This window comes from Corvus cornix, chromosome 22 (genome assembly GCF_000738735.6).
Source record: "Corvus cornix cornix isolate S_Up_H32 chromosome 22, ASM73873v5, whole genome shotgun sequence".
NCBI lineage: Eukaryota > Metazoa > Chordata > Aves > Passeriformes > Corvidae > Corvus > Corvus cornix.
In genome coordinates, this window is record NC_046351.1 from 724,759 (window position 1) to 745,835 (window position 21,077).

Here is a 21,077-nt window from a genome sequence, read left to right on the forward strand (position 1 = left end):
ATGCTGCTCAGCTCGCACTCCAGGCTGCTCCCACGCGTGCTCTTGGTTGGGAGCATAAGAGCCTGGTGCCCTCAGAGCTCCGAGCCCGGGCACCCGCTGCCTCCACCCAGGCAGGGACAAGGACTGTGTCCCCAAGGGCTCTTCCATGGCCAGTCACACCCCCACAGACCTTCCACCTTGGCACGGGGGGTCAGCTGCAGGACCCCAGAGCCCTGGAGACCGGCATCATCCTCGAGTAAAAGAGACAATGAGGTGTCCCACATATTTCCGTCTTTTTACCTCCCCCCTCCCCTTTTTCCACTGAGCAGAATTTTCCCTTTCTGGATCTGTACCCACCGGTCCCGTTGCTTGTGGGGCCGCCCCCGTCCCCCCACACTGTGGAACAGTGCTGCCCCAGGAGCGAGTCCCAGCCCATGACACTCCTGGCTCAAGGAGCCTCTGCAGAAGGGTCTCAGGGACAGGGTGGGATTGTCCTGTGCAGGGCCGAGAGTTGGGCTCAATGATCCTTGTGGGTCACTTCCAACTCAAAATATTCTCTGATTCTCTGCTGGTCCCAGATCCTGCAGCTGAAGCTGGAAGAGCAACAGGAAACTGCTTGTGTCCAGTATCCGCTCTGAGATCCTGTGAGCATCAGCACAGCACGGAACCCTCCCAAACCCCCGCGTGGTGAGTGGGGCCTCCCGCTTCCAGCACTGCAGAGCAAGAGTGGCTTCCCTCCTTCTGGAGGGGATGAGCCTCCAGCTGGAGCCTGCTGCTCTCCCTGGGCATTCCCACAAGGGAGAAGAGACTCCTTGTCTCAGGCGCTCACAACAGCACCACACAGGGACACCCCAAAACATGTCAGGGTACAGGGCTCAGCCACCTCCTTTCACTGGATGAACCCTAAATTAAGAAATCCTCATCTCCAGGAGCTCCAGTACCAGCACTGGAGTTGCATCCATGACACGCTGAAGCAATCAAACTGTTGTGCCTGCTCTTCAGAATTTCGGTCTCTAAATTCCCTCCAAGAACAGTGAGAACTTTGTCCAAATCAGGACGTGTGGAATACCCTGCCCCAGCCCTGCTTGGAGAAGAGGAGCTCAAGCAACACTTTCCACATGCTTTGAGCCCGATGGAGTTCAGGTTCTTTCAACTGCTTCCAAGCCCCTCTCCATGCTTTTCCAGCCCTGACCCCTCCTGATGCCTCTGGCCCAGGAGACAAAGCAACCCGTTTGAAACTCCATCACCACAGTGCTGGATGCCAAATCCCTGTGTCCCTCCCTCCCACTCAAAGGTAAAAAACCTTAACTACTGCAGGCGCAGGGAAAGACAACAAGCACGAGACTCTCTCAATTCCTTTCACTGGGATCCAATAAAAACCTTGGCAGTGGCCGTCCTTCCTGCCGGAAAGCCGATATCCCAGAAATAAACACACTTTCCACTTTGAAGGGCTGTAGTGGGATCCGCCTCGGCCGAGCTGCTCTGGGTGTCCCGGGCTCCCACCTGCCCGCAGCACCCGGGAGCTGACCCACAGCTCCTGATCTTTGCTGCTTTGGCACTGGTGCTTCGCCGAGGATGAGGATGACCCATTTCCCAGGAGCCAGAGAAGAAGGAGCAGCAGCAGATCACCCTGTCCAGCATCATCAACGGGTTTACTCCTCTTAGAGGCAGCCAAGTCTGCCCATGGATGCGCTCCAAGCCCCCAGGAAGTTTTTCACCATAGTGCATGCGAAGTCCTGAGGCTCTGGGGGCTCATCCTGGTCAGCTCACATCCAAGGGCCAGTGTGGAAACAAGGGTGACCTCAGGGGACTGCTGGGAATCCTGGGGCCATGCCTTTGCTCCAGAGGGAACGACGCCTGCGCCATCGGCCACCGGACCGTCTGCCGGACGCCGTCCTCCAAGGCAAATATTGACAGTGACAGTGGCGGGCGGGGGGAGCCCGAGCGCTGCTGCTCCCAGCCTGGCCCGGGGCTTTGATGGATGTAAACCAAGCCGGGGGCGCGGGGGGCTGAGGCTCCGCGCGGTTCATTAAGAGGCCGGGGAGTCTTTCATCTGCGGCCCGTTGGCTCCACTCCAGCGACCAACAGCTCCCATCTGCCGGGTGACCTCTGCGGACGGAGCGGGTGGTCTGCGCCCCACGCCCCCGGACAGGTGTCCGGTGTCACTGACGCCGCATTCCCGCACCCTCCCGCCTCAGGCTCCAGGTGGGTGCCTCGGGAGGTGCCTGTGGGCAGTGCCCTCTGCTCCGGCCTCGGGGAGGCTCGGACACGTGGGAAGCCTAGCAAACCTTCTGGACATGATGAGAAAAGTCAGTTGGAAGCTCCATGGGTGGGAGAAGCAGCTGCAGGGGAAGGAGCAGAAGCTCTCGCAGATCCCCCCTCCTCTCCAGAGCCTTGTCACAGCCCAGCTCGGGCTGTCCCCAGCACAGCACCTGGGCTGCTCCCCGATGGCCACCTGGACCAGCCCGGCGGGACGAGAGAGGTGTCCTGTGGCAAAGTGCATCCCCAAGGCCACCGAGACCTCTGCCCTGCCGCAGCCCCGCGCACGGAGGCCGCCAGAGCCGCGGGAGCCCCGAAGCTTTCGGCAGGCGCTGTGCACCTGAGCCAGGTGCGCTCCAGGCGATTTTGGGACCCGTGACCCGGCAGCGCCACCCAGAGGCTCCTCCGGGGACAGCTCGCGACACACGACATCCCGCCCAGCGCGGCAGCGACTTCCCGACCTTCCCGATCAAAACCCGCTTCACTTTCTTTGCCAGCTCCGTCTCAGTTGCCTTTCAACCACCCTCCTCCCTCCGCCCCAGCTCCAACAGCGGCTCCAGGTTGGGGAAACAGCTCCAGGGGCAGCTCGGGGCATTTATTCACCACGCTGGCACATAAAAATAACATCTTTAATAGCTTTAGAGTTGGCACAGATGGCATTAAAACTCACCACTGTTTATTACTAGACTATGGAACCACACACGGTGCAGCGTGAGGAGGGCGGCTCCAACCCCACGTCACTTCTAAGCCACGGAGCTACGACAGGTTGGTGTTGGAGTTGACTCTTTTCATTTACATTCAGCTTTTATAGAGTGAAACCAACAGCGAGATTTAACCACACGCACACAGAGCAAAGCCTGGGGAGGATGTTCCTGCTGGCAGCCGAGCTCTCCTCCTCTTAGCAGATACAAAGCCCAAAAACCAGCTGTAACACAGGTTGTGAGACTGGCCAAACAACACAGGACGACGCAGGAGCTTCTGCTCACACCTGAAGGAAAGTTACTGCAGTGACAGTCCCATTTCCCTCTTCCAAGTGCAGGAAAGGATGTTAGAGGACACAGCCCAGCAGCTCTCAGTGGCCAAACAATTTTTTTTCAGGAACCCAGAATGCAGTGGGACAATAATACTTCCTTTTCTGAAGTATTTTCCCAAGGAAATCTCCCTGCTGCCCTGCACCGAGCATTATCCTCACATAGGTGTAGAGGGGATGGCACAGGCACCAAACCATCAGGGACTCACCTTGGAAAGCAGCAGCAAGCTGGTGGCAAAGCAGAGGCCTGGCAGAAAACCCCCATTCTGACCAAAAAACAGCATCAAAACTATTAGGCAGGATGAAAATAATTCCCAGCAACAGAGGAGGGGAAAGGAAGGGAAGGGGGAAAGCATCCCAGATCTGGGCAGCCACAGAGCCATGGGAAAAGTTAGTGTCAGCCTGAAAAGGACAAAACTGAGCCGAAAAGACACTCCCACACTGGTGATGTGCAGCCAAAACATCACACCGTGGACCCACAGTGGCAGCTGAGCTCCTCACAGTCCCCTGTGCCTGTAAGTCACCCCCTTGCCATGGCCACGGCCTCTCCCGTGTCACAGCACAGCCCTACCTCAGCTCCTACGTAACCACCCCACGTGCAAAACTTGTATTTGGGGAAACATTTACAGGTTTCTGGCAAGATCACAACGTGTTCAATGAAGTTTTTAGTCCTTAGTGAAAACACCAGCACTGCTGCGGTGACACCTACCTTGCTCAGCAGCAGCTCCAGCCTGACAAACACTTGTTTGTCCAACCCAGTTACCCCAAAGTCTCTGTCCTTGATGACCCTGAGGAACCAAGACACCACAGCCACTTCCAACCCTCAATTTCCTTGTCATTTGTTGGTTATAAAGATTTCCAGTTTCTAGGGGTACTCTACAATCACAATGATTTGAGGCATTTCTGGCCTCTGTTCCGAGGAATTCCCTCTCACCACCAGGATCGGGTGCTGACACGGAGGGAGGTAAAATGCATAGTGAGTCTCCCGCAGCGAGGTCTCTCCTCTGGTGAGGCCACTTGTTTTCCCTTTAGTGCCCCTGCACTGTCACGGCCTCTGTTTGGCCTTTACTTCCAGCAGGGGCCTTGCCCCCGATGGCTTTGTTGGAATAATCCCGCTCTCCAAAAATAGTGCTCCCAATCCTGACGTTTGTAGAGCCAACCTCTATCTGGAAGAGACAGAGAGGAGGAGGTCAGGGCAGGGCTGCCACCACCCCATGGCCTAGCCTGGACGCCCACCACACCACAGGATGGTTCCCCACAGACCCATCACCCACAGCTACACCCAGGGGTTGGTTTGATCCCAGGAATCTCCCCCAGGACCGGGAGAGCTGCACTGGGATCTCCATCCAAGGGGAAGCCTTAGAGGCCTGTTTGGGTGGCACCTGGGCTGGAATTTGGGGTGCAGGCATGTTTGTTCCCTGAGGGAAGGGGCAGGAATGCACTTACTGCGTGCTGGAAGTCCGTGGACATGCCCATGCTCAGCTCCACCTTCTCCACGGGCAGATTGAGCTTCTCACACACCTCCTGCCGCAGGGACAGCAGCACCTGCAGCGCACGAGGGGACAGGACAGGGTCACACACCTGGACAGCCACGCCAGCTCCCTTCCAGGGTGACACAGATCCCGATTCCTGCCCGTCCCTGAAGCGTCCTTCACACGGGATGTGCAATTCCCACACTTCCCACAGAAGCACCGGAACAGCATCTGGAGATTTCCCAGATTTCCTGACAACACAGAGGAGGCTGAACTCTCACCTGGACCAGGGGCTCCAGGACAGCAATTGCTGCACAGGTAGCCCTGCCAACATCCTGGCTGCAGCTTCAGAGGAGGGATGAGAGAAATACTCTGCAGAAAGAAGCCTCACACCTGCACTGACACTGGTACTGAGGGCTCTGTGCTATCCTGCACAAGGTGTTCCTACCTCCCTACAGCTTGACTTGGACTGGTTTGACTGTGACAGACAAACTGTAACAGGAAACCAGCCCACAGTGACATTTTCTCTGAGAAAATCTTACCTGGAAGTCAGGATTTGGCCCCTTACTGAGGTCATGCCCGATGCTGCCAATGGTCATCAGCCCCACAAATTCCAGGCTGGGGCACTTGTTGATGACATGCTCCACGGCAGCTGTGGTGTCTCCGGGGGGAAGGCCATGCTTGCCTGGAAAAAACCAGGGAGATCTGTGCCCAGCTCTGCCAGAGAAATGCTTTCAGCCCGTCCTGGTCAAGTTCCCTGTCAAGCCAGCAGGACAAATGTCACAAAGAGCCACTTACTGTCCTCCCCACTGGTGTTAACTTGCACCATGACCTTCAGCTTCTGGGATGACCCTTTTTTCTGCCACGAGCTGTTGACTCTGTCTGCCAGTTTCACAGAATCCACCGTTTCCAACATGAACAGGTTTGGGACAGCTGGGGAGAAAACACAGGCTGACAGAGCTCTGCTGGCATGGGATTGTTTGTACCAACAGCAGGCATTTGTGAGTTCACGGTTATTGTTTCAGAGAATCACGGAATATCCTGAGCTGGAAGGGACTCCCAGGGATGATTGAGTCCAACCCCTGGCCCAGCACAGACACCCCAACAATCCCAGCCTGGGCATCCCTGGCAGCGCTGTCCCGACACTCCTGGAGCTCCGGCAGCCTCGGGGCCGTGCCCATTCCCTGGGCAGCCTGGGCAGCTCCTGACCACCCTCTGGGGGAAGAACCTTTTCCTGATCTCCACCCTAACCCTCCCCTGACACATCTGAACACTGGAAGACCATTGCCCACATAAAATCAACCAGGATTTACCGATCAGCTTGTTGACATTGTTCTTCTGCAGGTGGCCAATAAAATGCCACTTGATGTCTGGACAAGACGACAGAATCTGAAAGCAGAGAGAACACTCAGGTTGGAACAGCAATTCCCTCTTCCCCCATACAACACTTCAGTCTTAGTTTGCCCACAACCAAATACCAGACGCCCAATTTCTTTGTTTGTTGACCCTGAAAGACTCAGCTTGTGGTTGTGCTGAGGTTGCTGCACAGCCTGGAGAGGGATGGGGCTGTGGCTGCAGGGAATGCTGTCCATGGGAACAGTGAAGGCAAAGCTCTTTTGCAACAGTCATTAAATAATATTTTCCCCAAACTGAGTGTTAACGTTTCTTTTTCAGCAAGGGCTGTGCTTCTCCTAAAGAGAGCACAAAAGGCAAAGCACTGTGTAGACAAACCATGACTAAGGCTCATGTATTCCCAGACTCCTCTGGAGCCAGCAAGGCAGGAGGGGGAAGGGGGCAGAGGCAGTGAGCCAAGAATAACCCACCATTTATCTGCAAAGATAAGGATCCAACCAAATCCCTAACAAACCCCAGGACTTTGACTGAACAGCTCTTAGGACACAGCTATACATGGAGAGAAAACACAAAGGGAACTGTGTGCTTACTCTGGAGTCTGAAGCCTTTTCCAGCAGCTCCTGAACCTGGGAGAATGAAGGAGAATTCCGTTAAACCCACAGCAGGCATTGGATTGGTGTCCTTGGGATGTGTGTTCCTGGGGCCAACCTGAGCCTCAAAAACACGGGGCCAGGGAATAATGCTGTCACCCACAGAGCCACCTAAACCGGGCTGCCCCGAGCCCGCCCCGAGCTACCAGGAGGAATTTCTTCGCAGAAAGGGTCATTAAACACGGGAAGGGGCTGCCCAGGGAGGTGTTGGAGCGTCCATCCCTGGAGGTGTCCAAGGAAAGACTGGCTGTGGCACTCAGTGCTCTGGGCTGGGTGACAACGTGGCGATCGGGCACGGGTTGCACTCCATGACCTTGGAGGGCTTTTCCACCTGGAATGATGCTGGGATTCCACGCCCTCAACAGGGGGCCCTTTCCCAGCCCTGCTGACCCTCTCCCAGCCCCTCAGACCCCCGACTCACGTAGTTCTCCCCGAAGCTGCGCTGCCCGTGGCTGTAGGCCTCCATCACCATCTCCGCCGGCTTGGTCTTGCTGACGGCCACGAGCCGCGGCTGCACGGCCGGGAGCCCCTGCGGGAGCACGGCGGGGTGAGCACGGGGACCCCGGGCCAGCTCCGGGCACCCCCGGCCGGGGCCGCTGAGGGGGGACGAAGGGGGCCCGGCCCTATTGGGGGAGCGCCGGGACGAGCAGAAGGGAGGCCTGTCGCGATAGTGGGGTGCTGGCTCCTTTGCTGGGGGTTTCAAACACCCAGATCCGTGGTGTGCTCGTCCCTGGGGCACTGAGGGTCTGTTCCCACGGTGGGACCTGTCCCGGTCGCACCGCGGGTCTGTCCCCACGGTCACCGGTAACCTGTCCCCAAGGCGCGGGCCCGTCCCTACGGTGACGGAGGCCCTGTCGCCATGGCAGCGACCCGCGGACCTCCCCGGGTTGCCCCCCGTGCCCCCCTCACCTGCGGCCGCCGCGCCGCCGCTTGCTGCACCTGCTCGGTGACGGCGCGGAGCGCCGGGCCCAGCCCGTCCCCGGCGCCATGCCCGCTCTCCACATCCCCGCCCGCCCGCGGCCGCTTCCGCCACACACCCGCCCCGCCCCCGCCCCGCCGCCAATCAGATCGCTCCGCCGGCCGCCGCCGGCCAATGGGAGGGGCGGGGGCGCCATATTGGGAAGGTCGCGGGCGCCATGGCGGCCCCGGGGACAGCGGGGCCCGGCCGGGGCTCCCCCGTTCTCCGCGTTCTGGCCACAAATCCAAATCACGGCCTGAGTAACGGGCGCGAGCGCTGCCACCCAGCCCGCCCCACTGTTCCAGTCCCGGCCACCCTCCACCCTCCAAAATTAGGTTCTTATCCCTGCATGAGGAGCAGCCTCCCAAGGGTGTGAATTTCAATTATTTCGGGGAGAAAAAAGCGTTATAAAAACAAGGCAGGGACCGTGCTTGTCCTGCAGGCCCAGTCTGAGGGCGGGCAGTGCTGGGGAGCGCTTGGAGCGCGGCCACAGAGCCCGAGAGCAGCTGGAGGGGCCGGGACAATGCCCGGCTTCATCGCGGCCACTGACGGGGGAAGAACGGGAAACTGCCAGCTGGAACCCATTAACTCAAATATTTGTCTTAATGTGCAGAACTTCACTGTCCCTCTGCAGATTCAGTGTTTACACAGCTGGGTAAAAACACCCAGAAGGTTCCTGCCCTTTGTCTGGTAAAACACGACAAGGATTTTCTGCAAACTTTACCAAATCCGAGGTGTTTGCCGCTCCAGTCTTGTTCCTGTGTTTTTCACTCATTCCATAGCAAAGCAGGGGTTGACAGACACGGGATTCCTTGGACATGGACACCTCTGACCTTTCTTCTTCCACTTTCCTCCTCCTCCTCCTCCTCACTGGAAAGGGGGAACCGTCCCGTGCAGGGGCACAGCGCCGACCCCCAGCACCCCACCGCTCCCCATGCCCACCGGCGGCCTTCACGTCCCCTCGCTGGAAAATCCTCCCCTGCAAATACATCTACACGTGATACTAAAGTTCATCCTGATATTAAAACTGGAAGATTCTAAAATTGAAGGCCATTTTATTGCCATAGCAAATACCAAAATAAAAAGGCTTTGAATTCAGTACATAAGATCAAAGACTGCATTTCCATGCTCCCCACAGCCATTCCCAGGTATCAGCAGTGCCACAAACCTCTGTTCCCTTTGCTGTAGAGTGGGTTTAAAGTTCAGATATTCATCTCAAGATTAGAGAAACAGGACAATTTGCCTGTTAAAGAGACAGAGGGAATAAAGGTTTATATGGAGAGACATCCACTCTGGAAAATTCAGGACATTTTACAGAGTGGAGAAACCTGAATGAAGACACAACAACAGATTTTGGCTTGTGAAGACTGATACACTCTCAACTTTGCTTCTGCACTCTTAGTACAATTTAACTAAATTACACTAATACTTTAGCAGTCAGGGTTTTAATTAAAAAAAAAAATCATTAAGAGCTCTTTATCCCAAGCTATTGTCTTGCTATGAAATCACACACAAAAAAAAGCCTTTATAATACCACTTTGGCTTAGTTGCATCCTTCCATTAGTGAAAAATACTTGCGTAAAAGGAGGTGTTAGTTGCTGATGGAAACCTTGAGCACAAACGTAGAACAATCTCAAATGAGCTCATCCTCATTGCTGAACTTCTGCTATTCCCTGTTACAATCTCCCTGCACAGACCAATTTATGAGTCAGGAATATCACAGCCTCCCTGGGGATGCTGTTGTTGACTACTGTGGGTCTGATGGAGGTCTGGAGATGGGACTTCCCTTAGCTCCTATTTTCCAAGAAATACAAAGAGGAGGGGACTTTTCTCCAGCAGAAACCGATGCTTAATTTCTATTTTGCATTTTCAAGCATCAACAGGGAAGAGAAAACTGCTGTAAAAACCCTGGAACCAGGAGCTGAGATTCATCTGAGCTCTCTTAGTGTAACACAGATGGATGAAGATTTAAACGCTGAAGAGTGAGACCAGGGGTAGGGGGGAGCAAGAATTCGGGGCACGAGCCTGTAAATGCACCAGGCTGGTCTCTGACAACGAGCACTGCCATCACCTCAGATGAGGATATTGGCCTCAAATTTTATCAGCAATTAAGCACCAGGCTCTGCTGCCAAATGCAGATGGATTAGGTAGGAAAAAAAAAAAATGTTCCCTCTAGGCATGAATTTTTATCTTCAAATTTTGCATGTGTGGAAAACAAAACCCTGTTTCCTCCTTGCATCTGGGATGCGAGGAACTGGTCAGCTCTCTGGAGGGGAAGGTCTGGTACATTGTTCTGAGAGAAAAAGGGGAATCCATCTTTGGGTAGTTCAGGAAGAGCTGCTTTTCTCTGCCCCGTGACCTTTCAGAATCACAGTTTGTCCTTGGCCAGTACAAAACCTTCCTTCCACAAGGTCCATTCAGACCCAATCCCACAGGAGCTCAGTTCTGCTCGTTTCAGCTCACCTGAAGGTCCTTTTTCTAGTCAGACACTGTAAACACCGAGATCCAGTTGCTCCTGCAGAGCAGGTAACGAGCTGAAAAACCATCAGGTCACTCCAGCAGCTCCTCCCCAGCACGGCCTTTTGTAAAGTCAGGGTCCCTGAGACAAAAGTTCTTTCCTCCCTGGTTTTCTATGACTGTGACAACTTCCACGCCTGTGGCCTCATTCCACTGAAAATCCCACCCAGCTCTGCACTCCAGGACGCTGCCCACGCCCTCCCCCAGCAGCTGAACTGCTGGGAAAACTCTCCTGTGCCCCACAGAAACATGAAAAACAGAAAACAAAGCCGTGTTAGGACATAGAAAATGAAGAATTTGGGTCACTCCCTGCGTGACTTGTGGTCTAAGGCCTCGATCCCCCCGGTGAGTGGGAACCTGCAGGATTCCAGCTGAGCCTCTCTCCCTCATAGGGTCACCTCACATGGGCTCGGCAGCCACCTGCCACTGGCCCCAGCCTCGAGCAGCCACTTGTAGTGTACAAAATCTAGCACCTTATTTTCAAAGGGGACTGAAATAAAGTACTTGGAATTTTCAATAAGAAAAAAACCCAAAACAAGTTGTAGCAGCAATTCCCCTCCCTCCAAACCCTCAACATTTCTTTACCTGCAACAGCTATGAACCACCTCAATCCCAAATCAGGTTCCCATCCAGCTGATAGCCCTGACAGCCTCTCCCAAATCCTTGGTCTGTGTGACCAAGAGCTGGGGAGGTGCAGCTACAGAACATACCTGGAGCTTAGAAATTACCAGAAAACCCACCCCATAAATACCAAAGTCCTTATGTCTAATTGTCATACAAAAGATTGAAAGGATTAAATCTGATTCATCTCTTTCAGCACAGGAAAGGGGGAAAACAAAAAGGAATTTCCCAGTTCATGATGTTTTGATATAAAACGAATAGAAATCTTTCTTTTCAGTTGATGTTATGAAGTAGTTTTGTGTCCTCGCTGGTTCCTGCCCCGTCCTCATCTTGGATTCCCTCTGCCAGTCCCTCTGCAGATTTTCTCTGGCTCCCTGCAGAGTCCATGAACATGTTGGGAATATCTTTGCCAAAGTAGATCTTGCTGTTGGCTGCGATTGCCTTGTACTTCATCAGCTGCAAGTACTCGGGAGTTAACTTGAGCTGCACAGAGAGAAAACGGGTCACAACAGCTCAGATACGGGAAAAGGAGATTCCTGCCATGAGCACATGAGGCACATACTTTCCACAAGCACAGCAGGCATGGCCAGCCCTCCACAGGGAAAACAGAGAGTGCCCAGAGCCAGGCTGAGTGCAGCTCTAAATCCCAGTGACTAAATGGCAAAATGAAAAGTGATGGGACCAGCTGGGGAAAACGCTCAATCCAAACGTGATGGAGATGCTCAAGAGCACATCACTCACTGCAGCCCTTGCAACGAGAACTACTGAGGAGGGAAATATCCCTGGCTGTTTTCCAGGGAGCAGATCCACGAGCGTGTCTGGGTGAGAGGAGCTCATTTGTTCAGGATAACGACATTGTCACAGAGAGGACAGAACAACTGGCACAAAACCTGTGTACAAACACCCCAGCCCTCTGGCCCTTCTCACAGACCACCACAGAACTGAAACTCTTCCTGCTGGAGTGTCCTGGGAACTTGCTCACCTGGCAATTCTATCCATGCCATTTTTCTGTTTCCAGGTTGGACTTTTTGTTGTTTTTACTTTTGCAGTACTGAGGCTCTTCCAGGGTGTCTGAGACCAGCTCCATTTGTTCTTTCCCTGCACTGTGGTTTATTCTACCCCTGCCTGTCACCCCGGAGATCTCCCTGTTCTGACTGCCTGCCAACTTGAGACTGGAATGAAACCACATTTCTCATCACAACAGCGTGAAAGGGCAACACTGAAACTGATATTCCATCTACGGAGAGCCACGGCCCGTGAGCACCTGGCAGAGCAGAGACTTCACATACCCTGACACTGATCTGTCCAGAGAACAAAAGGAACTTGCAAATAAGGATCTAATTGTTTCAGTCAGATAAAAGCTTTGCTGAGAGGAGATGGCCTCCGTTGTGCTTTTTGACTTAAACAATGATCACTGCCTGCTCTTGTGCTGAGCATTCCCCCACAGCCCGGGGCCCTGCTCTGAGGCACCACAAAGGAAAGCACAGTACCTTGTTGGCCTCGGCCACCTTCATAGCAGTGTAACACTCAGCATCAGCTCTCGCCTTCTCTCGTGCAAGAAATGCAGCATCTGGAAGCAAACACATGCTCTGAGTCACATTTTTATTTCCAGCCACGTTAGCACCGTTTGCAGCTGGAAACTCTTCAGAAAGGGGCCAGTGCCACATCTAAACTGCACGGGGTGCAACAAGGGGAAGAGGGAACAAAATGGGAAACCCAGAAATGGGAGCTCAATTTACAGCTAAATAGCTGCAGGACGAGAGCATTAATAAGTGAATTGCATCTGCAACTGCAGAGCTCAAAGAATTTCTCACACATCAGGGTTTGATTATCCCCATCACGTGGGCCAAGCTCAGCCTTTCTTCTCGAGCCAGGGCTGACTCTCGTGCTGAAACGCAGCAACTGCTCTCCTGCAGACGTGGGATTTACCCACAGCCTTTGCCCAGGACTCCAGGAACAGCCTGAGCAGCCCAGCACTCTCTGCAGATGAGGTCTGTGCCTGTGGATGCGATTCCCAGATGGGATTTGGTCTGGGATACGCAGATGAAGGTTCTGGCACACAGAGCAGGGGATTTTAACCTCTACAGGCTCTGCCCCTTGGACAGATGCTGGAGAGCTTTTCTCTGCTCTGTCAACAATTGCTCAAAGGCTCTGATTCTGTGGATACTGAAATTCCTGACTCCTGGCAGAGACACTTAAGGAAAGCAATGCTTCCCGTTTCTGTACTGCACTCCTTTTCCCCCTCGGACTCTGTATCCGTCCAGCGATAACGATGGGTACCAGTGAGTGTAATCCTGCCCCTCTCCTGACATTCCTCCCAAGGCATGGAGCCACACGATTGCAGCACTCAGTCTGGGTTGGAGAGCTGCATAGCTGCATAAACCATTTGTTTACTTCCCCTAGCAGGGAGTCCTGTGAGCTGCTGCACTTAAAGATCATGTAAACAGCTGGATGGTCTGGCCCACAGCTTCCTCTCTTTGGGCTAAAAGGAGAGGCTGGGCCCAGTCACAGACACCAGGAAAAAAGAGGGAGGCAGGAATCCTCTGCCAGCACAGACCCAGACTGACGGGCTGACAGAGTTATAGGAAATAAACCCCACTGTATTTCTGCAAAGAACTTCTTCCTGGGAAGCTGCTGATCTGTAAAACTCTTAATTGGCTCCTCAGTGGCTTCTGCAAAGCTTGGCAGGGCCTATAATGAATGTAAGGGGAAAAAAGGCCTTGCCACTTCTGAGCTGGAATTGCAGAGCCCTCTCCACGCCCTGCAGTCTCCTTGGCAAAGCATCGTATCAGATGGGTGAGGGAACACCTCCTTGAGTTCAAACTCCTACAAAGATCACCTTGAGAAAGGGAGTTTCAAGAAGCACAGCTGTCAAAGAAATTCCTGTTCTTGCCTCTGGTCAGGAACTTCACCCCTGGGAGCATCAGCCTGGACTGAAGAACACAGCCAACACACACTTCAAGAGCTCCCTGGTGAACTGCTTCAGGAGTTACTTACTGGAAAGCTCACCCCCCACTCACCTTCAATCTCTGAAATTCGCTTCTCTGTTTCCTTTTCCATCACTTTCTGTCCATAAGTTATTTCAGCAACTTGTGCAATCTTTTCTGCCTCTGAAATGAAAACAAGAACACACCCACACTGTCATCACACATCTTCCTAACGCCAGAAGCAGCCTCACCCTGGAAAATCCTCACTCATCACCTACTTCAGGTGGAAATAAACGGTAGGAAGAATTTCCAGCCTGCAGAAAACAAAGCTGGAACCCACCTGCAACACTCCTGAGCTTCTCAGGGAGTTTCAGATCAGAGAAGGTCCCAAAGCGAACCAGTGCACCCCTTCCCCCTCTCTGGAGCCTGGGGTCTCTTTGCTGCCTGTCCCCCCCGTTCCCTCTCCCAGCCCACCCATACAGACCGATCAGGGCTTTCTTCCTCTCTGTCTCTGCCTCCTTCTCCACCACCTTCTGCTTCTGTGCCGCGATCAGCAGCTTTGTCTTCTCGCTCTCCCTGGGGAGCAAGAGAAACCAGTTAAAAACAGGGGCTCACTGGTGTGGGATTCACAGCACATCCCCAGCACGAGCTGCTGGCACTCCCCTCCTTCCAGCACGTGTCCAGCGCAGGTGGGATCAGCAGTGTGAGGGCAGGTACCTGCACAGAGCGTCTTGCCTAAACCAAAGCATTCTTTCCTCCCCTCCATAGCAGGAAGATTTTCCAGTGAGTCCCTGTGACACACTCCCTGCAGGCTGCCCTATTGCCTTTTCTATCTTAATGGTTTTTATTTACATTAATGAGTTTTTAAAGAGTGAACATAAATAAAAAACTCTGCCCCTGCTCCCAGCCAGGGAAGAGACACTGGAACTGAGTCTCTCTCAACACGTCCTGCTGTATTTATGGCAACAGAACACAGGCTGATTTGGGACCCCCTGCCATGACCACGCCACACAGGATTTACCACAAGCCCAAAGGTGACATGCAATGCCAGGGAAGCAGAATGGATGAGAGGGATCCCATCCTGGCCAGCACGGAGTGCTGGCAGCGTGCTCAGGGAGCACGGGCGTGTCTGACTGACCAAGTGCAGGAGAAGGCAGCTGGCTCAGGGCGTTGCAAAGGGATCAGCATGTCAACTGCTGCCAAAGAAAGTTATTTCAAAGCTTTGCGAGTCTTCAGCCTGTTGAATCAACAGTTTCTCCATCCCAGTCAAACAACAGGATTAGTGCTGAAATCCATCCCTCTGCCAGTCACCCACAGCTCCAGGAGGGCTCTGGAACACAGGGCCAGTGCCCAGGGGAAGGAGCCCCAGGGCAAAGCATTCCTGTGCTCAAGGGCTCCAAGTGAGGGCCCTGCCAGCCCAGCCAGGGCTCAGTGCTGCTCCTCGGCAGCCCCTTCCCGAGGGGCAGCATGAGGCCAGGAGCCAAGGGCACCCCAATCCCCAGATCCCAAGGTAATCTGCCCTTCTGGATCCTTCTGGGAACACAAAGCCACTTACATGAGCTCATAATTCCTCCGGATTGTTTCAGGGATGTTTGGCTTTGTAACTCGAACTGCCTGGAGAGAGGGAGACAGAAGAGGACATGGGCCAACAGCCAAGTGGCCCCTGGGACTGCAGGGGTGGCACTTGGGGCACGCTCTGCCACCAGAGCTGCACAAACTGTGACCAGGCCCAAAATCCAGAGAAACAGCACTGAAGGATCTCCTGACATGATAGAGATTGTAACCTGGGCAAACCAGCACCCAGAATAACTTCAGGAGAAACTCAACACATCAAAACTGAGAGGAGACAGGAAGGACACTGTTCCCACTCCTCAGGTTCAATGAAATCTGTGCTGTAAAGCAAGTTCCTAAACAAATCTCAGTTTCTTGTTTCCTTTTAGCCCTTTCCCCTCTTCACAATCTGCACCTTCAATATCTCAATCAAATCCTGATTACCTGTATAATTAATCCAGGGGCCATCGTGGTTAGGTCTTGCTGCAAGGCCAGTTTAAGGTTTTCATCAATTTGATCTGATTGGGGGAAAAAGAAAAGGGAATGAAACATCCCCCAGGGCAGTTTGCTGTCAGCACCCAGAGTGAGCTGGGAGGGCTCACATTTCTTATCCCTGGAAAGTACGAATGGGAGTTGGATGTAGAAGTGCTGGCCTGACCCCGAGGCAGGTTCCCAGCTCTCCCAGCAACAACCCTTGGGACGCACCACAGGAACATGGCAGGCATGAAAGGAAACCCTCCAGTTTCCCCAAACCTGCGGTTTGGAATCTTCCTGAATCTTTACAACAAGGAGTCTGTGCTCTAACCCCCTTCCCCACTGAACTTCCCAACTGGATCCTGAAGTAACGTGGTAAATCCTGACCGACTCTGGCCTGCACCTGTGCCAGGAGGACAAAAAGGAAATGGAAAGGCAAGAATGGGAAATAGCAGCATCAGTTACTTTAACAGGCTGCAAAAATCATCAGTAATGTCTCTCTGGCTCAGGGAGTCCCAGAACTCCAGCGTAGCTGAGGATTTCAAAGGGATACACAACCTAAAACCCTGCTCTGATGAAAGCTCCAAGGAGGGCAGCGCTTCCAGCTGGGGCCTGCTGGGAAGTGCAGAGGGAAAATCAAACTGTAATGGCCTTAAGAGGGATCACATCACACTCCTGGATTGTTTGCTTTGGTCCCAGTTTCCTATCTGGAACTCAGGCTCCTAATGAAGTCCAGCCAGGAGTTTGGGAAGCAGCTGTTATCAGTTCCCTGCACCTGCTGGCAGATGTGGGGGCAGAGGGTGACGTGAGGCTGCTCAAAGGGGCTGTGCCCCACTGCAGAGCCTGAGCCAGACCCAGGCAGCTCAGAGCAGGAGTTCCAGGGGAGTTTGTGCAAGTTCCTTCTGTGCAGAGCGGGTGCTTTCAGCCCATTTCAAGCAGCCGTCAGCAGCAGCTGCCGACATCTGGAGTCTCCATTGGCCAGGAACCCGTCCAGCGCCAGCAGGGACTGGGAACCAGGGGGGTCCGAGCCCCAGGCCTGCAGCCTGTGTGGGAAGGGGAAGCCGGGCTCCTTGGAAAGCCCAGGCTGAACAGAGAGCAGGAGTCTGCTCTCTCAGGCACAAATCCTGTCCCAAACCATTCCCAGCAGCTCTGCGCCCACAGCCAGCACTGCCGAGTGCTGAAAGGCTGCAAGGATTTCCTGTCAGTCCAGAGCCAGAAACAAAACACTCAGCATTGGCAGCCACTGCACGAATTCTACCAAGAAACCCCAGCTTCTCCTCAGCCTCTCCTGCTGTGTGTCTCCCTGTGCTGCCCGGTTTCCCGTTGGGAAGGTCAGCAGGCTCCTGCCAACACTCCTGGTTTATGGGCACTGCAGCCACGGGCACAGCCCAGAGCTCATGGAACCCTCTGGCCAGGGAGTGCTTGCTCAGGCTTTCTGTAACAGCAAAGAGCCACAGCCTGGCTCTTCCATCTGGATTAGAGAATCCTGTGACTGATTCAATCACACAGAGAATGCCACAGAATTCCTGCTCCCTTCCCTACAGGGAGGCTACTGGCAGGGCTGGGGCTGGAGTTTATTGTTACAACATATTGAAGCACTCAGCTCCAAAAGATAACACGGATAAACGATGGCAGCTGGATACCAACCCCGCCTCTGAGCAGAGCAAACACAGGATTAATGGATAAAAGCCCACCAGCTGCGGGTTCTGCACCAATAGCCCACGGGGAGAACCCTCAGAACCACCAGTCCCAGGGGCAGCTCACCAAACAGCTCGATGTAAACCTCCTGCAGCGTGTGGACACTGCAGAACTGGTTCAGCTCGTGGTGGATCTTGTTGAAGATGAGGGCCTTGTCGTAGTCGGCCGTGTAGTTCTTCACGATGTCGTACACTGGCAGAGGAGAGAGCAGGGATGGAGGAGGGAGGGAAGGGAAGCGGGGAAAGGAGGCTGAGCACTCTCAGGGAAAACCTTGAGGGGCTGTGAAATGCCCTCAAACCCTCTGCTCAGGGCAGGTTTATTTACTGCTGACATTTTGCGACGCCTCCACCAATATCTGTCCTCTGCTCTGTCAATAGAAGGGTTTGAAGCAGCCTCAGGCTGTGCTGGGGCTGCACACACACACAGAGCTCCCTGCCGAGCCAGGCACTCCCACATTAAACACCCAAGGATTTGGGAAAAGGCTGCACAGGTCGTTCTCCCTGGGCTCCAGGAGCCTGTGCTCACAGCCCCCTTGGCTCCCCCTGCACACCCCGTTACTCCAACCTGATGCTGCACAAAGCTCGGGGGAGCTGGGTTAACGCAGATCAGAAAGGCAAGAAACAATAAACACCCCAAATTCTCGGGAGAGCGAGGTCAGAAGTGACACCCGGAGCTCAGGGCACACCTGTGGTACAGCCTGGCTCCAACCAAACACAGCCACAACCTCTTCACCTCCTGTTCCTGCAGCACAGCCCCCGGGGAGTGTCCGGGGCAGGACTGGTGACTCACCCGCGCTCTGGATGAGGAAATTCACCACCTCGATCCTGTCGAAATAAATCATCACTCCTCCACTGCAAAGCGAGAAAAACAAAAAGTTACGTTTGCTGGAGGCTGAGTTTGCTCCTGTGGGATGAGTGTGGGATCCACCCCAGCCTGCTCAGCACCATCCCAGACCCCCCCGCCCGGGGTGGGCTCCCTGTCCTGGGGAGGCCCTGCAGAGCCTCCCAGTGACCCCAGTTTGGGTCAGAGAAGTTCTGTCTCTGAGGAGCTTCCAGCTGGGATGAAGGGCTGTAGGGGGGTAAGAGCTGAACATCTCACCTGGTGCCACACGGGACATTTTTCACCTCGTCCGTCTGCAGCGTGGTCTGGAGGAGATCGAAGGAAAGAGGCTTAAGAGAGGGATTTTCCCGGCACAAATCCTGCAGCCCACGGGGCTCTGACACAGCCACGTCCCCCCGGGACCCTCCAAAGCAGGAGCTGCACCCGCCTCGCTCAGTCCCTCGTTCGAGGCTCAGCGGGACCGGCCCGAGAGCCGCCCGTCCCCGGTACCGGGCACGGCCGCCCCCAGCCCCGTGGGACCAGCCGGGCTCCCCCGGTGCCCGCCCCGCCCGGGCCCGGGCCCAGCAGCACCTGCACTGACTTGTAGGACGTGATGAAGGGCAGCATGAGGTGGAAGCCGGGCCCGCTGGTGGAGGTCAGCAAACGCGCCGCCGCTGCGGAGGGAACGAGAAGGGGAGAGAGAGAGAGAGAGAGAGAGAGAGAGAGAACCGTGAGCGGCGGCTGGCCGGGGCCCGGCTCTCTCCCCGTAGGGCCCGTCTCACCGATAGTAGACGCCGATGTGCCCCTCGTCGATCTTGTGTACGGCCGACAGGAGCGCGGCGGCCGCGACGCCGAGGGCGAGGGCGGCGATGGCACCGAGCTGGGCCATGCCCGGCACCGGCGGCGGCACCGGAGGCGCGCCACTGACGTCATCACAGCGCGACCCGCGCCGCCCGCCGCCAGAGGGCGATGGAGGAGCGGGGGATGTGGCGCTGGAGGTCGCAGGTTCGAGACCCTCTCGCTCCCGCGGCGCGACCCCCGCAGGGGTTTGGGGTGCGGGGCCCCCAGAGCCCGCTCCCCATGCAGGCGGGGGGGACAGAGCGGGACGGCGGCGTGGAGGGGTGTGCCGCACCCACGGAGTCACAGATCGTAGAATGTTAAGCGTCGGAAGGGACATCGAGACTCATCCCGTTCCATCCACGGGCTGGGACATTTCCCAGCAGAACCACAGAGGATCCTCAGCTGGAAAGGGCCCACGGGATCATCCAGTCCAGCTCCTGGCCCAGCACAGACACCCTAACAATCCCCCCGTGTCCCTGAGAGCATTGTCCAAACGCTCCTGGAGATCTGACTCCCAATGTCCAGCCTAAATTTCCCCTCTTTCAATTCTTTCTGTCACGCACAAAGGGTTCTCCCCTCTCTGACCGCCCCGGCATCGCCCCACGCCCCCCGCGTGGAACCCCCCGTTCCCTGTCCGGACCTTGTTCGGGCAATTGCAGGAAACGGGATGGGCCAGGAACCATGGAATCATCCAGCTCTGTAATCGTGGAAACGGACCTAAAAACCATGTGAGAGATGTATAAAACGTCAATAAAGGAGAATGATTTGATCTTTACTCGTGATAGATCTCCGAGGTTATATATAACAACCCTGTCAGGAGGGTTCAGCGCCATTTAGGAATAAGGAATGAAATATCCACGATATTTGTCAATCCAAATTTTACAGCTCTTAAATAAGTGCAAAAGGGCGCCAGAGATGAAAAACACCCTGTAGTTGGTGTTTTTTTAAAGGCGTTTGCCCAGATTTAGGGCCTTGATAAAATGTATTAAATCTTTAAAGGTTTTAATGAATCTAGTATGTGTTTCATAAATCACAAGCCTCTGCTCAGCCCCTCTCAGTTTAATAAGGGTAAACTAGGAAATTGCTCTGAGCTGGAGCAAAATGCATCCATGGAATATTGAAAAGTAATAGATTTTTAAATGTGGGGTGTTCTGGCTCGCAGGAGAGGTTTTGCTTCATAACACCGGCACTATATCACTGCCCTGAACGGGAAACCAGCTGTGGCCACGTGTTTAACAGCATCAAGATGTGAACCAGCACAAAGGTAAATATTATTTGTAATAATCCTAAAAAAACCTAAAAGCCAAAAAAAATCATTACTGCTGGACCCGAGGCCAGGAACATTCAGTGGTGTCTGTGCCGCGGCGCTCGGGATTTTAACAGGGCTTTTTGGAGGAATAAATGGTTTATTGCACCCAGTTCTCTCCAGCACTTGAAGACTTCTTCATCCCTACCTCATCCCTTTGCCCCTGTCAAAATATCCTGTGGGGTTTTCTGCAGAGTTAAGTGAGACAATTTGAGGGTCTCTGGGTGCTTGTGGCTCCGGACTCGTGGGGATGGAGCTGGGATGGGACCTGGGCAGGCCCTGGGTCGGGATGCGGGCAGAGATGGGGCTGCTGTGGGCAGGGCCAGGACAGGCACGGGCAGCCCCGGGTGGGACGTGCCCCACTCGGTCCCTGCGGGGCGGGGAGGGTCCGGTGGGGCCGGAGCGCGGCGCGGTGTAAAGTCTGTCTGCCCTCATTAGCTGTCACAAGTAACAATGCCGGGCTGGCAATAAAGGCAATTCCGAGGCTGTTGGCCATTAATCACTGCCTGACAGCTGGGAATAGGGCTGGAAAAACTCTGTCCCTGCCGCTCCTGCTTTGGCGTTTAAGGTTACCTCTGCAGCTGCAGTGGTGGGGCGGAAAGCTCTGCTCACCAGTCCTGCCC

General features: G+C 54.6%; 2 protein-coding genes across 2 annotated transcripts; both read right to left on the reverse strand.

Annotated features, from left to right (window-relative positions):
- Positions 1-2,853: 2,853 nt before the first annotated feature.
- PLPBP (pyridoxal phosphate binding protein) lies at positions 2,854-7,747 on the reverse strand. Its single transcript, XM_039564354.1, is given in 9 exon segments — positions 2,854-4,434; positions 4,715-4,813; positions 5,283-5,425; positions 5,539-5,673; positions 6,054-6,129; positions 6,684-6,719; positions 7,165-7,272; positions 7,653-7,732; positions 7,735-7,747. Coding segments are annotated over 9 exon segments (828 nt in total). The 3' UTR covers positions 2,854-4,296.
- Positions 7,748-8,737: 990 nt separating this feature from the next.
- On the reverse strand, positions 8,738-19,236 carry ERLIN2 (ER lipid raft associated 2). The gene is given in 12 exon segments (XM_039564348.1): positions 8,738-11,322; positions 12,330-12,409; positions 13,860-13,949; positions 14,251-14,342; positions 15,322-15,380; positions 15,762-15,835; positions 17,556-17,681; positions 18,279-18,340; positions 18,588-18,634; positions 18,900-18,971; positions 18,973-18,982; positions 19,091-19,236. Coding segments are annotated over 12 exon segments (1,029 nt in total). The 5' UTR covers positions 19,198-19,236; the 3' UTR covers positions 8,738-11,112.
- Positions 19,237-21,077: the final 1,841 nt, after the last annotated feature.